The 20552-nt window shown below is 49.5% G+C and overlaps 1 protein-coding gene across 2 annotated transcripts in view; it reads right to left on the bottom strand.

The window, feature by feature from the left end:
- LOC146808484 (transient receptor potential cation channel subfamily M member 2-like) overlaps positions 1-20552 on the bottom strand; it is a 790090-nt gene that overhangs the window by 247500 nt on the left and 522038 nt on the right. For both annotated transcript variants that reach the window (XR_014968000.1, XM_085623576.1), the window contains exon 7: positions 17658-17790. Coding sequence is in view for 1 of the 2 variants with exons in the window: in XM_085623576.1 (XP_085479702.1) it covers positions 17658-17790 (133 nt within the window). In the remaining variant the exon portion in view is untranslated. The remainder of the gene's footprint in view (positions 1-17657; positions 17791-20552) is intronic.

Here is a 20552-nt window from a genome sequence, read left to right as displayed (position 1 = left end):
GTGGTGTCCAGCCATGAAATCTAAGTGCAGTTATTGTGGGATGTTTGGCCAGAAGAAGAGGAAAATGTTGATTCCAGTGATGAAGAAATTTTGTGCATTGATGATTTCGAAGAGTGTGACAATGTAATCATGAATGTAGGTCTAAAAAAGAAAAAGAAACCGGTATGTGAGATAAACATTGGGGGTGTTGACCTACAAATAGTTCCTGATTCGGGTTCACCGTACACTATCATACAAAGAAAGGTATGGGAGGACAAATTTGAAAAAGTCATTAAGCAGGAACTAAAAGCCCCAGACATACAACCAGTGACATACACCGGTGAGAAAATTCCTATGGTAGGTTTTGTTGAACAAATTTTCAAGTTCAAGGACAGGAGTACTACTGGGAAGTTATATGTAGCAGAAAAAGGGCCATCAGTACTAGGTTGGATGGACCAGGGTGAACTCGGCATAATACTCAACCCTAATACTGAAGATCAAGTTCTATTATTAGAGGAATCAGAAAAAAGCTTAGTAGATGACATAGTTAAACAGTTCCCTAAAGTATTCTCGGGAGAAGTTGGTAAATTGGAAGGCTTCGTACACAAGATTGTACTTAAGGAAGACGCCATACCAGTCATGCACAGAGCTAGGAACATTCCTATAAGCATCAGAGATGGTGTAATGAAAGAACTAGACATATTGGAAAGGAAAGGGATAATTGAGCCTATAGAATGCGCAGAATGTTATGTTATGTTATGTTATGTTATTTATTCTTTTGTATAGCGCAACGGTTACTCAAAAAGAGTATCCCGGCGCTTTTAGGTAAGGGAAACAGATTTCAGAATAACACAACACAACTAAAAACAGGTTAAAAGATAAACAAAAAGAAAACAAACGACTGGGAGACCTATTGAGAAAACAGCCAGGTTTTGAGACCTCTTCTAAAATCAAGGAGAGTGAACGCCCCCCTCAAAGGGAGCGGTAGTGCGTTCCACATCTGTGGGGCCAACAGACTGAAAGAGCGGCCCCCCAGGCGAGCCCTCTTCACACGCGGAACAGCCGCCAAAAGTAGAGATTCTGACCTCAACGAGCGAGTCGGATGGTAGAAGGTCAGTCTCTTTTGAAGATGTTTAGCTCCCACCGCATGGAGCGCCTTGTAGGCCAGGGTCAAAGCCTTAAAGGCAATCCGTTTGCGGATGGGTAGCCAGTGTAGCGCCACCAACAACCCAGAGGCGCTGGCCCGTCTACTTAGGCCAAAGATGTCCCTGGCCGCTGCGTTCTGTACAACTTGAAGCCTTTGTAGCAGATACTCTGGCAGGCCCAGGTAAAGAATGTTGGCATAATCCAACCTGGAGCCTATCAGAGCCTGCACCGTCAGCCTCCTGTGCTCCTCGGATAAGAGAGGCAGGAACCTCCGCAGCATTTTTAACAGGCCGAAGCAAGTGCCGGTTACCCCCAAGATCTGGGCTTTCATTGTCAGCCCCTTGTCCATCTTAACCCCCAAGTTTTTAGCCATGGGAGAAGAGCCGGACGGAGGGAACATGTCGATGGGCCACCAGGCCTGCCAGCTGGGCTCCGTCTCGCACCCAAAGAAGAGTACCTCCGATTTGTCGGAATTGCACTTGAGGCTGTTCCGTTGGAACCATGCGAACACAGCCCCAAGGCAATTCTGGATACTCTCCCCGTCAAAGTCAGCCCCTCTCTCGCAAGAGAAGAGGAGCTGGGTGTCGTCGGCATACGACACGATCCGGGCACCAAATGACTCCGCCACCGCCGCCAAAGGGGTCATAAAGATGTTAAAAAGGGTCGGGCTCAATATAGAGCCCTGAGGGACCCCGACTCCCAGAGGCGGCATTACGGCGGTGTCAGATGATGTCCAGATCGTTTGCCGGCGGCCGGCCAAAAAGGAAGAAAACCATTTGAGCACCGTCCCCCGCAGACCAATCTCAAAGAGTCTTGCGAGCAGGCCCTCATGGGGGACGGTGTCAAAAGCCGCCGACAAGTCCAACAACACCAGCATGACTTTGCCCCCGGTATCCAACACCCCTTTAATGGTTTCAGAAACCTCAAGGAGCGCGGTCTCGGTGCTACGATGTGAACGGAAGCCCGACTGGGAGTCATGTAATATCTCATGAGACTCCAGAAAATTGGAGAGCACCGACTGAACGTGCTTCTCCAAAATTTTTGCAAGGGCCGGCAGCAACGAAATTGGCCTATAATTGGCTGGGGCTTTCGGGTCAAGTCCCGGCTTTTTAAGCAGCGGGATGACCATTGCCTGCTTCCATACTGGCGGCACCTCTCCCAGACTCAGCGAGAGGTTGAGAAGAGGGTGCGCCAGCGGATTAACCACCTCCGCCAGTTTACCCAGGAGCTTAGCAGGGCAGGGGTCAAGCGGAGACCCAGATTTTAAGTTGCCCATAAGCGCTAAAGAAGCTGAGGCTGGCAGAGAAGGAAACTCAGCCAATAAGGCACCCTGCGCAATTGAGGGAGGCGAGCCCGCCTCGGGCAGCGGCAATATGACCAGTTCACTCGATAGAAAGGAGTCCTGGATAAGTTTGATCTTGCCTGTAAAAAAACACGCAAGATCCGCCGCCCAAGATTCTGCGGGCCCCTCTTCCGAAGCAGTAGTCCGAGGGGAGATGAATTCTCGAACGATGGTAAAGATCTCCTTACTGGAGTTCGAAGCTGCTTCGATTCTCCCCGCAAGATAGGCTTTCTTTTCGAGGCGGATGTCTCGGTGGTAAGCTTTAACCACAGCCATGTAAGCAGACCTGTCCTTGCTGTCATAATGTGCCCGCCAGGCCCTTTCGGCTACCTTGCACTGCTGCCGCGTAGCCTTCAGAGCAGGGGTGAACCAAGGGGCCGAGACCCGCTTAGATGTCAGGCGGGGGGGCGGGACTGGGGCCAGGTCATTCAGCCTCTCCGTCAGCCATTCTTGCAGGGACTCCAGATCTCTCTCTAGCTCGCCAGACAGAGAACAAGGGTGCGTCACAGCAGCCTGAGCCAGCATCTCAGGGGTCACCCTGCTAAATGCTCTAAAGGCTCGTCCCCGCTGCTGTGAGACAGGGTAAAGCGCCCTGGCGTTGCCGCCGATTACAAATTTGGCCAGCCAGTGATCCGACCACAAGACCGGGAGAATCTCTTTCACCACTAGAGGCGAGGTCGAGAAGACCTGGTCTAGAGTGTGCCCCTTGTCATGGGTCGGGCCCTGCAAATGCGGGGTAAGACCCAGCGGAGTCATAGCCTCCAAAAGCTTAATAGCGGCGGGGTCCGACGGATCATCCATCCGGATGTTAAAGTCCCCCGCCACTACGCAGTGTTCTGCTCTCAGTGCTAGGCCCACCAGCACTGAATCAAGATCAGCAAAAAACGTCCCAAGCGGACCAGGGGGGCGGTAGACTAACAGTCCCTTTACTGATTGATGCGGCGCTAGCACAATTGAAAAAGCCAACGATTCCGAGCCGCGGATGTCCTCAGTGGGCAGGATAGTGCAGGGCGTGCCCTTCTTAACCATCAATGCGACCCCGCCACCCCTGCCCTTTGCTCTGTCCTTCCTAAAGACATCAAAATCCGGCGGAATGGCCATAGCCACATCAGGATTGGAAGCTTCACCCCACCAGGTCTCCGTCAGCATTAGGCAAAGTGGCTTCTCTGTCTCGAGGAGCTCAAAGATGTGTTGCGCATGGCTGCGTGCAGATCTGGTGTTTAACAGCATGCAGGCATACTCTACACCAGCACTGTCAGTAGGCGGGGCTGATGACAGAACCCGTGTCGGATGCCAGCCACAACCCGGACATCGCGACTTACCTCTGTAGCGGCCCGGGAAGACAGTACAACAGCAGCTCTCCCTATGATTCAAGGAGCGCAGCTCCCTAGAAGAATACCGCACCAAATAAAGGCCCGGATTACTCATTCTCGGTGAGCAGAGCCCCGCCCGCCGCCGAAACGCCTCCGGGACGCTGACGGGCGCAGACGGGCAGGACTCTGGCAAGACTCCGGCAAGCGACGGCGTCCTAGCTGCGCGGGTGAGAGCGACTTTAAATAGGCACCGAAGTGGAGGGAGGAGCGCCTGGACGCTCCAAGATGGCGCCCGCCACAAAAAGCCTGGACCCAATCCAAGATGGCGCTGGTCGCCGATGAAAGACGATCCCCGGACCACCCACAGAACCCGGGCCCACCAAAACGGTGGTGAGTATTCCACAATTTAAATGCAGGTGTGAGGGGGGGGAGAGCCCAGCCAGTGCACAATAAATAAAACAAGGACACGTGCCAAACGCGCAAAAACGCGCTAAACGCGCTAGAAACTGCCCCAAGTCAAATATTAAAATCTGCAGCCCTTACAAACCGCAGCGCGGTAAAACGGGACCTTTCAGGCAGACCACCAATAAGAAGTGCCTTAAATAGGCACCGAAGTGGAGGGAGGAGCGCCTGGACGCTCCAAGATGGCGCCCGCCACAAAAAGCCTGGACCCAATCCAAGATGGCGCTGGTCGCCGATGAAAGACGATCCCCGGACCACCCACAGAACCCGGGCCCACCAAAACGGTGGTGAGTATTCCACAATTTAAATGCAGGTGTGAGGGGGGGGAGAGCCCAGCCAGTGCACAATAAATAAAACAAGGGCACGTGCCAAACGCGCAAAAACGCGCTAAACGCGCTAGAAACTGCCCCAAGTCAAATATTAAAATCTGCAGCCCTTACAAACCGCAGCGCGGTAAAACAGGACCTTTCAGGCAGACCACCAATAAGAAGTGCCTTAAATAGGCACCGAAGTGGAGGGAGGAGCGCCTGGACGCTCCAAGATGGCGCCCGCCACAAAAAGCCTGGACCCAATCCAAGATGGCGCTGGTCGCCGATGAAAGACGATCCCCGGACCACCCACAGAACCCGGGCCCACCAAAACGGTGGTGAGTATTCCACAATTTAAATGCAGGTGTGAGGGGGGGGAGAGCCCAGCCAGTGCACAATAAATAAAACAAGGACACGTGCCAAACGCGCAAAAACGCGCTAAACGCGCTAGAAACTGCCCCAAGTCAAATATTAAAATCTGCAGCCCTTACAAACCGCAGCGCGGTAAAACGGGACCTTTCAGGCAGACCACCAATAAGAAGTGCCTTAAATAGGCACCGAAGTGGAGGGAGGAGCGCCTGGACGCTCCAAGATGGCGCCCGCCACAAAAAGCCTGGACCCAATCCAAGATGGCGCTGGTCGCCGATGAAAGACGATCCCCGGACCACCCACAGAACCCGGGCCCACCAAAACGGTGGTGAGTATTCCACAATTTAAATGCAGGTGTGAGGGGGGGGAGAGCCCAGCCAGTGCACAATAAATAAAACAAGGACACGTGCCAAACGCGCATAAACGCGCTAAACGCGCTAGAAACTGCCCCAAGTCAAATATTAAAATCTGCAGCCCTTACAAACCGCAGCGCGGTAAAACGGGACCTTTCAGGCAGACCACCAATAAGAAGTGCCTTAAATAGGCACCGAAGTGGAGGGAGGAGCGCCTGGACGCTCCAAGATGGCGCCCGCCACAAAAAGCCTGGACCCAATCCAAGATGGCGCTGGTCGCCGATGAAAGACGATCCCCGGACCACCCACAGAACCCGGGCCCACCAAAACGGTGGTGAGTATTCCACAATTTAAATGCAGGTGTGAGGGGGGGGAGAGCCCAGCCAGTGCACAATAAATAAAACAAGGACACGTGCCAAACGCGCAAAAACGCGCTAAACGCGCTAGAAACTGCCCCAAGTCAAATATTAAAATCTGCAGCCCTTACAAACTGCAGCGCGGTAAAACAGGACCTTTCAGGCAGACCACCAATAAGAAGTGCCTTAAATAGGCACCGAAGTGGAGGGAGGAGCGCCTGGACGCTCCAAGATGGCGCCCGCCACAAAAAGCCTGGACCCAATCCAAGATGGCGCTGGTCGCCGATGAAAGACGATCCCCGGACCACCCACAGAACCCGGGCCCACCAAAACGGTGGTGAGTATTCCACAATTTAAATGCAGGTGTGAGGGGGGGGAGAGCCCAGCCAGTGCACAATAAATAAAACAAGGGCACGTGCCAAACGCGCAAAAACGCGCTAAACGCGCTAGAAACTGCCCCAAGTCAAATATTAAAATCTGCAGCCCTTACAAACCGCAGCGCGGTAAAACAGGACCTTTCAGGCAGACCACCAATAAGAAGTGCCTTAAATAGGCACCGAAGTGGAGGGAGGAGCGCCTGGACGCTCCAAGATGGCGCCCGCCACAAAAAGCCTGGACCCAATCCAAGATGGCGCTGGTCGCCGATGAAAGACGATCCCCGGACCACCCACAGAACCCGGGCCCACCAAAACGGTGGTGAGTATTCCACATTTTAAATGCAGGTGTGAGGGGGGGGAGAGCCCAGCCAGTGCACAATAAATAAAACAAGGACACGTGCCAAACGCGCAAAAACGCGCTAAACGCGCTAGAAACTGCCCCAAGTCAAATATTAAAATCTGCAGCCCTTACAAACCGCAGCGCGGTAAAACGGGACCTTTCAGGCAGACCACCAATAAGAAGTGCCTTAAATAGGCACCGAAGTGGAGGGAGGAGCGCCTGGACGCTCCAAGATGGCGCCCGCCACAAAAAGCCTGGACCCAATCCAAGATGGCGCTGGTCGCCGATGAAAGACGATCCCCGGACCACCAACAGAAGCCGGGCCCACCAAAACGGTGGTGAGTATTCCACAATTTAAATGCAGGTGTGAGGGGGGGGAGAGCCCAGCCAGTGCACAATAAATAAAACACGGACACGTGCCAAACGCGCAAAAACGCGCTAAACGCGCTAGAAACTGCCCCAAGTCAAATATTAAAATCTGCAGCCCTTACAAACCGCAGCGCGGTAAAACGGGACCTTTCAGGCAGACCACCAATAAGAAGTGCCTTAAATAGGCACCGAAGTGGAGGGAGGAGCGCCTGGACGCTCCAAGATGGCGCCCGCCACAAAAAGCCTGGACCCAATCCAAGATGGCGCTGGTCGCCGATGAAAGACGATCCCCGGACCACCCACAGAACCCGGGCCCACCAAAACGGTGGTGAGTATTCCACAATTTAAATGCAGGTGTGAGGGGGGGGAGAGCCCAGCCAGTGCACAATAAATAAAACAAGGACACGTGCCAAACGCGCAAAAACGCGCTAAACGCGCTAGAAACTGCCCCAAGTCAAATATTAAAATCTGCAGCCCTTACAAACCGCAGCGCGGTAAAACGGGACCTTTCAGGCAGACCACCAATAAGAAGTGCCTTAAATAGGCACCGAAGTGGAGGGAGGAGCGCCTGGACGCTCCAAGATGGCGCCCGCCACAAAAAGCCTGGACCCAATCCAAGATGGCGCTGGTCGCCGATGAAAGACGATCCCCGGACCACCCACAGAACCCGGGCCCACCAAAACGGTGGTGAGTATTCCACAATTTAAATGCAGGTGTGAGGGGGGGGGAGAGCCCAGCCAGTGCACAATAAATAAAACAAGGGCACGTGCCAAACGCGCAAAAACGCGCTAAACGCGCTAGAAACTGCCCCAAGTCAAATATTAAAATCTGCAGCCCTTACAAACCGCAGCGCGGTAAAACAGGACCTTTCAGGCAGACCACCAATAAGAAGTGCCTTAAATAGGCACCGAAGTGGAGGGAGGAGCGCCTGGACGCTCCAAGATGGCGCCCGCCACAAAAAGCCTGGACCCAATCCAAGATGGCGCTGGTCGCCGATGAAAGACGATCCCCGGACCACCCACAGAACCCGGGCCCACCAAAACGGTGGTGAGTATTCCACAATTTAAATGCAGGTGTGAGGGGGGGGAGAGCCCAGCCAGTGCACAATAAATAAAACAAGGACACGTGCCAAACGCGCAAAAACGCGCTAAACGCGCTAGAAACTGCCCCAAGTCAAATATTAAAATCTGCAGCCCTTACAAACCGCAGCGCGGTAAAACGGGACCTTTCAGGCAGACCACCAATAAGAAGTGCCTTAAATAGGCACCGAAGTGGAGGGAGGAGCGCCTGGACGCTCCAAGATGGCGCCCGCCACAAAAAGCCTGGACCCAATCCAAGATGGCGCTGGTCGCCGATGAAAGACGATCCCCGGACCACCCACAGAACCCGGGCCCACCAAAACGGTGGTGAGTATTCCACAATTTAAATGCAGGTGTGAGGGGGGGGGGAGCCCAGCCAGTGCACAATAAATAAAACAAGGACACGTGCCAAACGCGCAAAAACGCGCTAAACGCGCTAGAAACTGCCCCAAGTCAAATATTAAAATCTGCAGCCCTTACAAACCGCAGCGCGGTAAAACGGGACCTTTCAGGCAGACCACCAATAAGAAGTGCCTTAAATAGGCACCGAAGTGGAGGGAGGAGCGCCTGGACGCTCCAAGATGGCGCCCGCCACAAAAAGCCTGGACCCAATCCAAGATGGCGCTGGTCGCCGATGAAAGACGATCCCCGGACCACCCACAGAACCCGGGCCCACCAAAACGGTGGTGAGTATTCCACAATTTAAATGCAGGTGTGAGGGGGGGGAGAGCCCAGCCAGTGCACAATAAATAAAACAAGGACACGTGCCAAACGCGCAAAAACGCGCTAAACGCGCTAGAAACTGCCCCAAGTCAAATATTAAAATCTGCAGCCCTTACAAACTGCAGCGCGGTAAAACAGGACCTTTCAGGCAGACCACCAATAAGAAGTGCCTTAAATAGGCACCGAAGTGGAGGGAGGAGCGCCTGGACGCTCCAAGATGGCGCCCGCCACAAAAAGCCTGGACCCAATCCAAGATGGCGCTGGTCGCCGATGAAAGACGATCCCCGGACCACCCACAGAACCCGGGCCCACCAAAACGGTGGTGAGTATTCCACAATTTAAATGCAGGTGTGAGGGGGGGGAGAGCCCAGCCAGTGCACAATAAATAAAACAAGGGCACGTGCCAAACGCGCAAAAACGCGCTAAACGCGCTAGAAACTGCCCCAAGTCAAATATTAAAATCTGCAGCCCTTACAAACCGCAGCGCGGTAAAACAGGACCTTTCAGGCAGACCACCAATAAGAAGTGCCTTAAATAGGCACCGAAGTGGAGGGAGGAGCGCCTGGACGCTCCAAGATGGCGCCCGCCACAAAAAGCCTGGACCCAATCCAAGATGGCGCTGGTCGCCGATGAAAGACGATCCCCGGACCACCCACAGAACCCGGGCCCACCAAAACGGTGGTGAGTATTCCACAATTTAAATGCAGGTGTGAGGGGGGGGAGAGCCCAGCCAGTGCACAATAAATAAAACAAGGACACGTGCCAAACGCGCAAAAACGCGCTAAACGCGCTAGAAACTGCCCCAAGTCAAATATTAAAATCTGCAGCCCTTACAAACCGCAGCGCGGTAAAACGGGACCTTTCAGGCAGACCACCAATAAGAAGTGCCTTAAATAGGCACCGAAGTGGAGGGAGGAGCGCCTGGACGCTCCAAGATGGCGCCCGCCACAAAAAGCCTGGACCCAATCCAAGATGGCGCTGGTCGCCGATGAAAGACGATCCCCGGACCACCCACAGAACCCGGGCCCACCAAAACGGTGGTGAGTATTCCACAATTTAAATGCAGGTGTGAGGGGGGGGAGAGCCCAGCCAGTGCACAATAAATAAAACACGGACACGTGCCAAACGCGCAAAAACGCGCTAAACGCGCTAGAAACTGCCCCAAGTCAAATATTAAAATCTGCAGCCCTTACAAACCGCAGCGCGGTAAAACGGGACCTTTCAGGCAGACCACCAATAAGAAGTGCCTTAAATAGGCACCGAAGTGGAGGGAGGAGCGCCTGGACGCTCCAAGATGGCGCCCGCCACAAAAAGCCTGGACCCAATCCAAGATGGCGCTGGTCGCCGATGAAAGACGATCCCCGGACCACCCACAGAACCCGGGCCCACCAAAACGGTGGTGAGTATTCCACAATTTAAATGCAGGTGTGAGGGGGGGGAGAGCCCAGCCAGTGCACAATAAATAAAACAAGGACACGTGCCAAACGCGCAAAAACGCACTAAACGCGCTAGAAACTGCCCCAAGTCAAATATTAAAATCTGCAGCCCTTACAAACCGCAGCGCGGTAAAACAGGACCTTTCAGGCAGACCACCAATAAGAAGTGCCTTAAATAGGCACCGAAGTGGAGGGAGGAGCGCCTGGACGCTCCAAGATGGCGCCCGCCACAAAAAGCCTGGACCCAATCCAAGATGGCGCTGGTCGCCGATGAAAGACGATCCCCGGACCACCCACAGAACCCGGGCCCACCAAAACGGTGGTGAGTATTCCACAATTTAAATGCAGGTGTGAGGGGGGGGAGAGCCCAGCCAGTGCACAATAAATAAAACAAGGACACGTGCCAAACGCGCAAAAACGCGCTAAACGCGCTAGAAACTGCCCCAAGTCAAATATTAAAATCTGCAGCCCTTACAAACCGCAGCGTCGTCGCTCGCAAACCGGATGGACGTTTGCGTTTATGTATTGACTTAAGAGACCTTAATAAAAATATTGTAGTTGATAAGTTTCCGTTGCCCAGAATAGATGAATTATTGGCCCAATCGAAAAACATAAAATATTTTTCTATCATCGATTTAACATCTGCGTACCACCAGATTCAATTACACGACAGCAGTAGAAGCCTGACTGCCTTCATAACTCCTTTTGGTTGTTATCGCTTTGTACGCATGCCTTTTGGGTTGGCTTCTGCTGCTGCCGTGTTTCAGAGGATAATGCACAAAATGTTTAAAGGATTAAAAGGTGTCACATACTTTCAAGATGACATCCTAATAATGGGACGAGACAGACATGAGCATGATGTAAGACTCAAAACGGTATTATCAAAATTGGCAGAGAAATGTTTAACAGCAGAAATAAAAAAATGCAAATTCAGAATGAAATCTGTTACCTATTTAGGACACGAAGTGGGAGGTGATGGTATATCACCAAAGAAAAGTTTAATGGATGCTATTAAAAATGCTCCTTCCCCAAAGTCAAAGGATGATTTAAGATCATTTCTGGGGATGGCAGAATTTTATGCAAAATTTGTAAAAAAGTTTGCCACCAAAACTTACAATATGAGGCAACTGTTGAAGTTAAAAAGTGAATTTATTTGGAATAGTGATCTGGAGAGTGATTTCTGCAGGGTAAAAAATGATTTACATTCTGCTTTACCTCTTCAAGCTTTTGACATCTTGTCACCAACCATAATTACGACAGATGCCAGTGGGAAGGGACTGGGAGCAGTTCTTTCTCAAGTAAATGAGATGGGTGAAGAGATAACCATTTCATTTGCATCTCGTTCTCTTTCACCATCAGAGGAAAAGTACTCTGTAATAGAGAAAGAAATGCTGGCAACTATATGGGCAATGGAGAAATTTAGACAGTTTGTATGGGGTTCTAATTTTAGACTACGTACAGATCACAAACCACTGCTCAAAGTCTTAACTTCTGAGGGCATTTACAAAGCCACACCCAGGATAGCAAAGATGACATTAAAACTTTTAGATTTTAATTACGAAGTGGAATATTTGCCTGGGAGGAAGAACCAAGTAGCAGATTATTTGAGTAGATCTCCTTTGCCATATGAGAGTTTTGCACAAAATGATTGGGATGAATTCAATGTTGCAGCAGTGTATGATGGATCGTGTGCTATTTCTAAGCAAGAATGGGACAATGAATATTCAAAAGATGAATGTCTAGAGAAAACGGCACAGTTTATAACCAAAGGTTGGCCTGCCAAGAATGACAACCAAGGAGATTTAAGAGCGCTTTGGGAGGTACAAAGTGAATTGTCCATAGATGATTCAGGATATATTTGCAGGGGAGATAGAATCATAGTACCTTTAAAATTGAGAACAAGGATCTTAGGAATAAATCATGAATGTCATCTGGGTATCTCTAAATTAAAAAGCAAACTTAAATCATCTTATTGGTGGCCAGGTATTGATCGTGATTCTCAGCGATGTGTAAGAGATTGTGTCATTTGTCAAGATTCTGATAAATCACTTCGTGTGCTAAGACCCTCACTGGGTACAAAATCTATTCCCAATGGGCCGTGGGAAAATCTAAGTATAGATTGGTTAGGTCCCATTGAGGGAGATGATGGTACCAATGCATATGTTTTGGTTGTTATTGATGATTTTTCGAAATGGCCAGAAATAGAGGTGTACGAGATTTGTGACACAAAGCATACCATTAAGTTTTTAGAAAGCTTATTCATAAGAGAGGGAATTCCAAAAATTATACGCAGTGATAATGGTCCACAATTTTCTTCTGACAAGTTTAAGAATTTTTTGGTGAGAAATGGAATTTGTGAAAAGAAAACTCCTGTATACAATCTAGCAGGTAACGGTAGTGTAGAGAGGTTCAACAGGGTCATAATGGGAAGTGTACAAGCTTCATTAAAAGCTGGTAAAAACTGGAAAAGGGAACTCTTCAGTACAGTTTGGGCATATAGAATTACGCCAACTGGTACTGGTTATAGTCCTTTTAAGATATTGAGAGGAAGAGAACCATTTTGTAAGGATAATGTAGCATGGTCTAACATGCAAACATATGGGAAATGGTCACCTGCGTTGGTTAGGACTAATTTAAGGAAAATGCAAGAGAATTATAAGATCAATTTTGATAAAACCCATGGCACTTTTGATTGTGCACTTAATGTTGGTGATTGGGTTAAAGTTAAATTGGCCAACAAAGTAAGGAAAGGCAAAAGTAAATTTTCTACACAATTACAGGTAATGGCAACGTATTCAAAATCTGCAAAATTGAGTGATGGGAAAATTTGGCACTATAATAGAATGTCAAAATGCAATGTTAAAAATGAAAAAGTGCATGATATTGCTGGTGTTAAATCAGATATGAAATGGTTATGGGATGAAGTTCCTGACTGCGACATTAGGAATGGTGGTAGTAGTTTGACGCAGTCAAATCGTACTGTTTCCAGTCCCAAAGCTGGAACCTCAGGTGAAGTTGTGAGAACATCACGCGCTGGGAGAGCGATTGTCATGCCAGTGAAATATCGCAACTATGTTGTTAAAAATGGAAGAGGGGAAAAGGGTTGTTCATGAATGCAGCATAATTTATGACATCCGAATTAGTTTAGTGAGTTTTAGTGAAATTATTTTACTGAACGTTTTGTAATGTTATGTGTAACTTGTATTAATGATTATTAAGTTGTTCTGGAAAAAAGGGAGATGTGGTATGTTGATGTTCATATTTGCATTGCTATGGTTACGGTTGTAGATCCAAGCAAGGTTCTAGAGTGTGGGGGTAGCAAGCAGTTGGAGAAGAGATCTGTGGATGAAGGACGTACCTGCTTACTTATTAAATCCTTACTTACAAGAACCTGCATTGGAGTGCTTATTACAACGCCCAAGGAGTATGGCGGCGTCCGAGTAGCGGTCTCCGGCGCACCTCGGCGAAGCTGCGCTCACCGGCTGTCTCCCGCGAAGCCTTCCAATGAAGAACCTATCGGAAGGTATGCTGAGGGTGATGTGAGCTTTGCCGTTCATGTCCCCGCCCTGAACAAAGCTCTTTTTGCTTAGAGAGTCTCACCTGTGACGCCGCGCTACAGCGGCCGCCATTTTCTTCTTCTGGCGCGTGAGCGGAGCACCAAGAAAATGAGGCAGTTCCTCACACAAGTGCCGCTTCCCCTCACCAACCCGCCGACGAATGGATAACTCTTTCAACTTCCTGCCGGCATCAATAGAATCACAATTGTAATTTAACTTGGGATCTACAAGAAAAAACGAAACACAGTGACTCAGGAAAGAAAGCTTCTCTCAAGGCATAAATCTGGGTTCCCTTTGGACAACTGTTCTCCAAAAATTTTTGAGAAGGCTAATTTTCAACAGCCTATCAGGTGTAATTTCAAAATCAGCACATCTCTGAAAAGTCTTAGGAATGTGTAACCTTTAGTGTTGTGTTATATGGTTCTGAAAACTGAATTGTGGGAATATCTTGCAGATGTATCTCATGGTTCAGTTCCCTACTCAAGTAGCCAGTTACACGCTAGATGGGATTTTCCTCAACTACTCAGGAAATTGTGAAGGGGTCGTCATCCAGCTTAGCTGATCTGATCACTATGCATTGGTGTCTGCATTAAAGTTAAATTGCCCTTTTCTCAACAGAAGGCTCAATGTCCCTGTTCTGTAGGTCTTTAATTTGAGTGATGGCCCCGGTGAGCAATGGAAGCAGTCGGAACCTCTAAACAACACCATGGAAAGACTGAGTTGGGGAAAAAAAAACAGGATATCAATCGCAGCAAGGCATTGTTGCTTTTCCCTCGGGAGCTCGTCTTGTTATGGAGCTCTGACTGTACATCTGTAGGACCAAAATGTCAATAGTTCAAAATCTCGCAACTGCGAGACTTATTGAATTGCAAATGTTCATGTCATGTCACACAGTTTTGCAATGGTTCAGAATCCAATATGGCACAGTAAGAGCACGCCACCCACATTACACTGTAATTTTGTGCACACCAGGTACGCTTTATTGACAACTTAGATTCACTGGGGACCCTTCAACCACCGTAAGGCACTTCTTCATTTCCACATAGCTAGTTTGATGTTTTCCACCATACCATAATGAAAAAAATGCACTAAACCCGGCAAGAGACCACGGGGCAGATTTACAAGCCCCTTGCGCCACTTTTTTGCCGCCGTTGCGTCACTTCTGTGATGCAGCGACGGCGTAAACATGCACCATGTTGCGCTCTATTTACAATGTGACGCATCTAGGGAGATGCTTCTTGTTGTAAACCCTGTGCCATATGAAACCTGCATCAGGTTTCATGTGGGCGTTCCAGCGCAGGGGGCGTTCCGGTGCAGTAAAGCCTCAGAAAAGGTCCTGAGTGAAATCCACAAGAGTCCACTCAGTCACTTTTCCGATGCCACTGCGTCAAACATTGCGCCTGCTTGAAGCAGGCGCAAGGCGGGATGCACCACGTTTGGTATGGGCAGGCCACGAGCAATGCTGGAGTTGCATTGCACTTGCGACACAACTCCAGCAATGGGCCATCCTTCCAACGGGAGATGTGTCACACATCTGTTTATCCTTGCGCCACGATGCGCCGCATAGTAAATGCGGCGCATCTGTGGTGGCGCAAGGGTAAACTTGCCTGACGCATCTTACCTGGCACATCCCTGCCGATTTGCAGGGACGCGCCAGTCGTCAAAAATCTGCCTCCACGTCTTTTCAGACTCAGCCACTGGGTACACACACTTGTTTGCAATCGAATATGACAATCTGTGTATGCATTTCTCACGTTTATCATAGTTCACGATGGGCATTGTCTTTCAGCAACATGGCCATTTTTTAACCGCATGGCAATTTGACTAACTAGCACGCTTCGGAACAAGTAAGATAAAATATTTGTTTAGATCCACACGGTACACATCAATGACGGAAACCACAAGCTTGCACTCTTCACTAATGATATCATACTGTATATAGTGTTTTGAAAGTATTTGGATATGTAATTGGTAGTTGGGCTGCGGTTTCAACCAAAATCCGCATGTCTACTTTATTATACGTTTGGATTCAACATGCTACACGCTCTGGTGTTATTTGTCTTGGTTGCACTTCACAGTTCAGGGGTTACTTGGATGCGCAAACATATTTTTTTTAACAGGGCGCGATCTATCATTGTTTTAGCATTTTTTAACCGGATTCGGAATCACTTGGTATATTTGATACATTCTTACACGATCATAACACTCACAGATTCAACACTTACCGAGACATGACGACAGACCCGGCCACCACACTGAATAGTTTAAAGTTATTTTTAAAAATGGAGGTGGGCAAGCCGCGTCCTGCAAAACAAAATAGGGAGACATGAGGGGGGGTAACACGGAGACATGACGTCAGACGCCGATGATGAACTCCTTAACCGGCAGCTGGGGTGAGAGGAGAATTAAACAGGCAGCCTGTTTGTGGTGGTGGGAGGGAGAGCTACCGGGGGGATGGAGCTTTGAAGGAAGCAGTGTGTTTGTGAAAGGAACACCGCGCTGAATACTTTAAAGTTATTTGATAAAAAATGGAGGTGGGCAACCTGCGCCCTGCAAAGTAAAATCAAAGCAACTTTCTCTCGTGTGCCGCGGAGAGCCCCTGCTGCCAAGCATTATATGTATATACGGAAGCGGGCACCAATGCTGAAAGACAGCGTGGCGCCCCTGTACATAAAACATATGTGCGTGCCTGCAAGTGAAGCAGATGCCACAGTAAATAAAAAAAATAAGTACGCCCAAAGAAAAACATATAGAACTGCAGTGTAGGGAAACTGTAGTAAGGCAGCGCTGTTCCGGAATAACAGAAGTGATGCACCGGATCCACAGCCAATAATAATCCCGCTAACAAAAGCAATGCCAGAGTTTACTAATGGCAAGCGGCAGGATAAATTACCAGCAATAGACGGAGTTTCACCCCTTATACAGCTTACTTGATGTCTCAGAGAGACAGCGCATGCGCGCTGGCTAGATGAGACCTAAAAAAGCATTAATTGACCCAATGATCTTAGACAATCCAGAAACGGTAGACTCCAATGAGAGCAACCTTTCTATTCTAGGCATGACACACTGCTAAAATGATGTCCTTTCGTTTATTGAACACATTTTTCCCGTCCGTGTTTTCTACTTCCGGGGGCTCAGGATAACTGCGGGAACCCGGTTCTTAAGAGAACGGTGTTTACTTTTCCTGGCAGCAGGACTCTTGTGTTGGCTCTTCGTTTTGGCTAATAGTGGGCAGCTGCTAGTATCGAGAGATTCCATTGGGACACTCACATTCAGTCATTCCTCATTCACCAAGAGTGCAGTAGCAGAACTACGGAGAGCCGCACTATGGATTAAAGGTTTAGGATCTGGAAGTATGTCTTGGACAGTTAGAGACCTTATTAGGGGACTCAGGCCATCATCCGCCTCTAATGAAAGTCTGCGTTCCCCAGGTCAATTTCCTGTGAAATGATGCCCAGGGCCTGCACCAGAAATTAATCCAAGGTGGTACCATTATCAGGCCCAACAGTAGAGTCTTTCGAATCCTGTACCCTGCGCTATCCCAATGACACAAATTGAAGTGAAATGGAATTAAGTGGGCAGAAAAACAGACATCAATGGTCATCAGGCTAAGTATTATGCGAAGAAGTGAAATGGAAAAGCCTCCATGGAACTCCTACTGGTTCTTAGATGAACAAGGGTGGGGCTTAGCTCGGTCTCCTCCAGATGATGATAGGCGAAGATGGACCTGCCCTATGCCAGGGTGTGCTCCTTTATGGGGCCGAATTATCAGCAGCCAGGTGCAATCCCAACGGCTACAGTCAGCAGTGGTTCTTCCCGCGTCCACCCCCTTGCTGGCTGTGTAGATGTCAGATGACAGCTCACACACTTGTAAACCTCTCCAGTCTGCTCGAAACGCTGGTATGCACAGCAGCCCAACAGTTTTTTACCCACCCTGCCACTTCAAATTGTATCTTGTCTTTCTATGGAAAGTAGTCTGATGCCTATTGTTGCTATGTGCTATATAAAACCATTCCATTAATAAGTAAATACACTTTTCTTTGTGCAAGTGCTGGCGCAATGCAATAGTAAAATTGGGGCTCTTGATGACGCTGTGAATTGGAATAATGGGGAGTTGAGATATTGAGTACAGGAGCAGGGGCTCTCACCATCTTTTGCACCATGATAATCTTCGGCCCCAGGAACCTGTTTACAGTGAAATCATCCATGAGACGCAGGCAGAATACAATGAAGTCCACAGCGAGGATGACCCTTGCAGCATAAAACATGACTGTGAACCATCTGTAGACAAGAAGAAGAGAACAGGGGTCAGTGTCATTGTAAAGAGATCTGGGGAAAAAATGTATTATTTACTGCCTAATGGTATAGACTCAAGCGAGCCAAACACCCCTCTGGTATATTTCTGGGGATTATGGGCTGGTGATTGGAGGACAAAGATGTGAAGCTAAGACTAGCGTTACACCTGATACTATCAAGGACCATGGAACAGAACACCCTGGGATGGGCCCACTGGGTTGGTTAGCAACAGGACCATTTATGGACTCCCACACTGTTGTGTGTGTTGTGACACAAAATAGCTCCCCTGCGTTCCATGTAGGGAAATGCATGCAGTTTAGCATGTCTCTGAATGAAGTGTGTGTGTTTTATGTGTGTGTGCACGTGCATAAGCATTCATGATTTATAGATGTGTCAACGCTGTGAGATTAAACACATCAACTTGATATGACCAGATTCACAGAACTAGAGCTTCACACATACATGCTCCCTCTTCCAACACCCCTGCAGTACATGAGAAACTACTATGAATCCTGCACGCCCAGCTGACAATGTGCAGTGGGTCACTGACTATAATAATTCAAATGTGCACTGTGCCCATGCCTGAAACCTTGATGTGTGTATGTGTGGGTAGAACTGTATCTGGATGTAGGAAGGTGGATATCTGACTATGGTTACCCCCAACTTTTTGCCTAGTGTCTAGCTGGTTTTTCGACTTAGTTGGCCTGAGATCCTGCCATTCCCTATGGGTACACCTATGCCCTGGGTACCCTAGGTACCCAGGGCATAGGTGTACCCTAGGCCTACCAGGGGCTGCAGCATGTATTATGCCACCCCTGGCCTGGCCTTCCATTATGACACAACTGGCTGATCACTCAGCTGGGACAAGGTTGTGTAATCACCCCTTGCTTAGGTGTAGTATCCCTATACCTACCTTATATATAGACACATGTGTACCTATCAGCCACTCCTATGGCAGGCCTTAACAATCCTGAAGGCAGAGTGCTTGGTAACATGTGAGATGGTGCTCTAGCATGAGCTGAGCCTGTCTGCAGCTTTCGGAACCATGTCCTTATAGCTGTTCTATGATATAGCCTACCATCTTCTCTTAAAGTGCCTTATAATCTTAAACGGTTATGGTAACTATGGTTTGGCTTTATCAAAACATGTCGTGTAAGGTGTCTAACACTGTGGAATACTACCCCACACCATTTCTGGCGATGAGGATAGTATTCCTCCCTTCTAGAGGGGGAGACATGTTAAAATCCTACTTTGCTGTTTAACTCTAACCAAAGCCTCAGCATCACAAAATGGATGCTGCTGCCACAGACACGAGTCTGACCTCCTGCAGCTGGGAGCCCTCCCAGCCAGGGAGGCCTGTACAATAGGTTTCCTGCTTGGGGAGGTGCTAGCACCTCCCCAGAGAGACTTTAGTGTATTGGGGCAGGGAGGGCTGAAAGGAATGAGACATGCCTGGGGCACACAAGGTGTCCCATGCATAGTCCAGTTCAAACTGGTCCTGGGGCACTCCAGCCCCAGCTCTGGTGCGAAACTGGACAAAGGAAAGGGGGTGTAACCACTCCCCTTCCTGGTCCCACCCATAGGAGGGACCTTGCAGGTAGCCCAGCCCACTAGTCCAGTATATCAGTAGGTAGCTGAGCCCTGCAGAATTAGATTATCCTGAACCTGCAACTTGAACAGAAACTCTGGACCTTCGACATTCGACCTCAGGAAGAAGACTGAAGAATCTCCCTTGTGGCCAAGGAGTGAGGACCCTGGGCAACCAGGCACCATCCAGCGACCGCTGCTTGCTTTGCGACTGATCCTACGAGGGACGACTGCGGAGACTGACCAGCGCTGAGACTTCCAGACACCTCTGAACCAGATCCACATCTACAGCAAAGCTGAGAGCCGTGGAGGCGACGAGGGACGTGGGACCTGCGACTTGGGAAAAGTGGCTAGTAACTGACTAGCGCGACTTCTGAGGCTTCCTCGAGGCTGTGCTGGGGGAATTGAGAAGCCCCCATCCCGAGCACCATCTGCAAAGAAGATCAGCTCCCCACACTTCACGTGTTCTGCGTGGGGCCCTTCTGCACCTGAGTTGCTCGACGTGTTGTCCGGTTGCTGGCCCGCTGGCTAGTGACCCTTGTGACGACGAACCTTTACTTTCACCTTGCTGGTCCGGCTCCTCCAGACTGGCACCCGCTCCTCTGCAAAAGAGAAGCACCTCAGACCTTCCTGGTCTGCACCAGAAGCAAGTCCTCCATTCTGCGTGGGTTCCGCTTGCCAAGTCTTGGTGAGTCCTGACTCGACTTCGACGCCGCCGACAGCAAGAGCCTTCATGGGACAGCTCGCCTCCTGGTCCTGGTCGTCCTCGACGTCTCCTGGCACCCGTGGCTGCTGCGACAAGCTTCACCTCTTCACCTGCAATCACCCAACATCGCCTGGTTCCTTCCTGGTTCCACGTGGTCACTGGCTAGTGACCCAGACTCTGTCCCTTCTGCTTGCAGGTATCCTTCCTTCTTGATCCCAGCCTTGGGATCCACCGGACACTCTTCACTGACTGCCTGTCAGCATCTTTTCTTCAGGCATCCATAGGAGTCAACGACGAAACCCGACACAAGTTCACACCTATGCACCCGCAGCCCGTGGGCTAGGTAACTTGAGTACTCAGGTGCTCACAAGGGTAGTGACTATCCTAGTGTCTAAGTTTCAAGTCTCGTACTCCTAGCTATACCAGAAGTGTCCTAAAACTCTTAATTACTAAC

This window comes from Triturus cristatus, chromosome 8, assembly GCF_964204655.1.
Source record: "Triturus cristatus chromosome 8, aTriCri1.1, whole genome shotgun sequence".
NCBI lineage: Eukaryota > Metazoa > Chordata > Amphibia > Caudata > Salamandridae > Triturus > Triturus cristatus.
This window is presented reverse-complemented; position numbering and strand designations above follow the sequence as displayed.